This window comes from Solanum verrucosum, unplaced genomic scaffold, assembly GCF_900185275.1.
Source record: "Solanum verrucosum unplaced genomic scaffold, falcon-dt-bn FXZP01000038.1, whole genome shotgun sequence".
Taxonomy (NCBI): Eukaryota; Viridiplantae; Streptophyta; class Magnoliopsida; order Solanales; family Solanaceae; genus Solanum; species Solanum verrucosum.
In genome coordinates, this window is record NW_026020564.1 from 772917 (window position 1) to 775177 (window position 2261).

The 2261-nt window shown below is 35.8% G+C and overlaps 1 protein-coding gene across 1 annotated transcript; it reads right to left on the reverse strand.

Moving 5' to 3' along the window:
• Positions 1-402: 402 nt before the first annotated feature.
• LOC125810266 (zinc finger BED domain-containing protein RICESLEEPER 4-like) lies at positions 403-933 on the reverse strand. The gene has a single exon (XM_049489777.1). It carries the CDS (start codon positions 931-933, stop codon positions 403-405), a length of 531 nt encoding a protein of 176 aa, XP_049345734.1.
• Positions 934-2261: the final 1328 nt, after the last annotated feature.

Sequence of the window (2261 nt, forward strand, 5' to 3'; positions counted from 1 at the left end):
GGACCAATTTCTTTCAAACCATCTTGCACAATTAAATTAAGTATGTGAGCCATACATCTCACATGGAGATGCTTACCTTCCATCATATTAGTTCCCACATATCTAATTTTTTGGACAACTCTAAAACCGCCACATCATTTGAAGAAACATTATCAACCGTAACAGTAAAGGCATTGTCCAAGTTCCAATCAAGTAAACAATTACTAATACACTCAGCCAAATGCTCACCTTTATGACTAGTGATAGGACAAAAATTCAATATTCTTTTATGAAGCACCCAATCCCTATTAATAAAGTGAGCAGTCAAACACATATAATTGATTCTTTGCACCGAGGTCCATGTGTCCGTTGTGAGACAAATTCTTGGTTGTATTTCTCTAAAAGACATTTTCAAATTCATTCTCAATTCACCATAAACTTCATAAGAATAATCCGAAACAAAGGTTGAACTTTACTCATAAACTTCTTAAAGCCTTCTTTTTCAACAAAACTAAAAGGTAGCTCATCCAAAATTATCATCTCAACTAAAGCTCTCCTACATACCTCTTGCTCAAATTTCCAAGTCTCTATCGAAGAACTGTTACTTTGAATATTTAACAATTTTTGAATGCCAGGTGCAACAGGCGGGGGCTTATACACTTTACATCGGTTAGTCAAATGTTGTCTCAGTCCACTTGTTCCATTTCTAGTTGTATTAGCAGCATAGTTCTGTTTACAATGTAAACACTTTGCTTTAACTAATAAACCATTTTCAAAAGTTTTTTCGAAGTGTTGCCAAACAGTAGGCCTAGGATCTATTTCTTTTCTTTTTTTTGTTTCCTCTGTGCCAATTGAGGCATCATTGCTAGTAGTATGTGTATTATCCGTAGAATCAGCCATACTTATTCGACTTTGATTAGCCACACCTACATTTGATTGATTTTGTTCAGCCATCTATATAATAAAAAAAATCATTTCACAATGAATTCACACTTACAATATTAAGGAGCAAATAAGGAAAATAAAATGACAATTGGATGCATTTTTTCATTGTGGTTTCTTTTTCTTTATTACTTTTGCTCTTTTTTTTTTGTCTAAGATTTGACCCTTTGCTAGAAATTAGAAAAGACAATATTACAATTATATAAATGAGCAAATCAAAATAAAAAAATAAAGTTTAAATATAAAAATTAAAAATATACAAATTTGAAATCTTTATTAGTTTATTTTAATGGATAGATCAAAATCCAAATGCACTAAAATATTCTCAAGTAATTGACTAAATGCAAGTTAAAAACTTAAAATTATTTTATATATTTATAAGAAAAAAATACCTCAAAGCTGATGGTTGTCGCTGTCGGTCGTCGGCTGCTGCTGTGCGTGGTGCTACGGGCTGCCTGAGATCTGGTGGTCGACTGGGGCTGGTGGCTGGCGGTTGCTACTGCTGTGTGTGCTGCTGGTCGACAAGACTGGAGGCTGCTGCTGCTGGTCGACGGAACTGACGGTTGCTGACTTGCTGGTTGTCGCCTGCTGCTGGTCGCCGACTGTTGCTGGTTGTGCGGCTGCTGGCTGCTGCTAAAGCCTAAAGCAGATCTTAGAAAGTTAGAATAATAGAATTTAGTAAAGTAAAAAAATTGAAAAGATCAAAAGGTTTAAAGAGTTTTGACCTAATTTAATTAAAAATATAATATTTATTATTTAATATAATATATTTCGGTAAATCGAAATACCGAATAACACAAAAATTACATACCGAAAATTGAACCGAAATACCAAAAAATACAAAAACATACACCGAAAACCGAAATACCGAAATACCGAAACCGAAATAGTTCGGTTCGATATTTCGGTTTTTCGGTGTTTTTGCCTAGCCCTACTAAAAGGTTAAGTATGGGTGCCCCTCATGACTCATTTTGGGTCGTGATAAAATCACCTCCAGGGGTTTTTAAAAATTCAAAATGGGGTAAAACCCTGAAACGACAGTCATAAACCCTCTTTGATGTCTCTTAAGCAAACACAGGGTTGCTTAAGCGAACCCCACATAAAATGAGACTATCACGATCGCAAACGAAGCTTCGCTTTCGCGAAGGTGAAAAACGAATAGGCCTTCGAAAAGTAAGGGTTTGACCAGACGACCCCTTCGTGAATGTGAGCAGGTATTCACTAACGTGACCCCCGCGAAAGCGAATACCCTTCGCAAACGTTCAATCTACAATAATCGAATACACAACCAACTCTCAAAACATTGAAAGGATCCTCGGGATTCATTCAGAACCCCATAC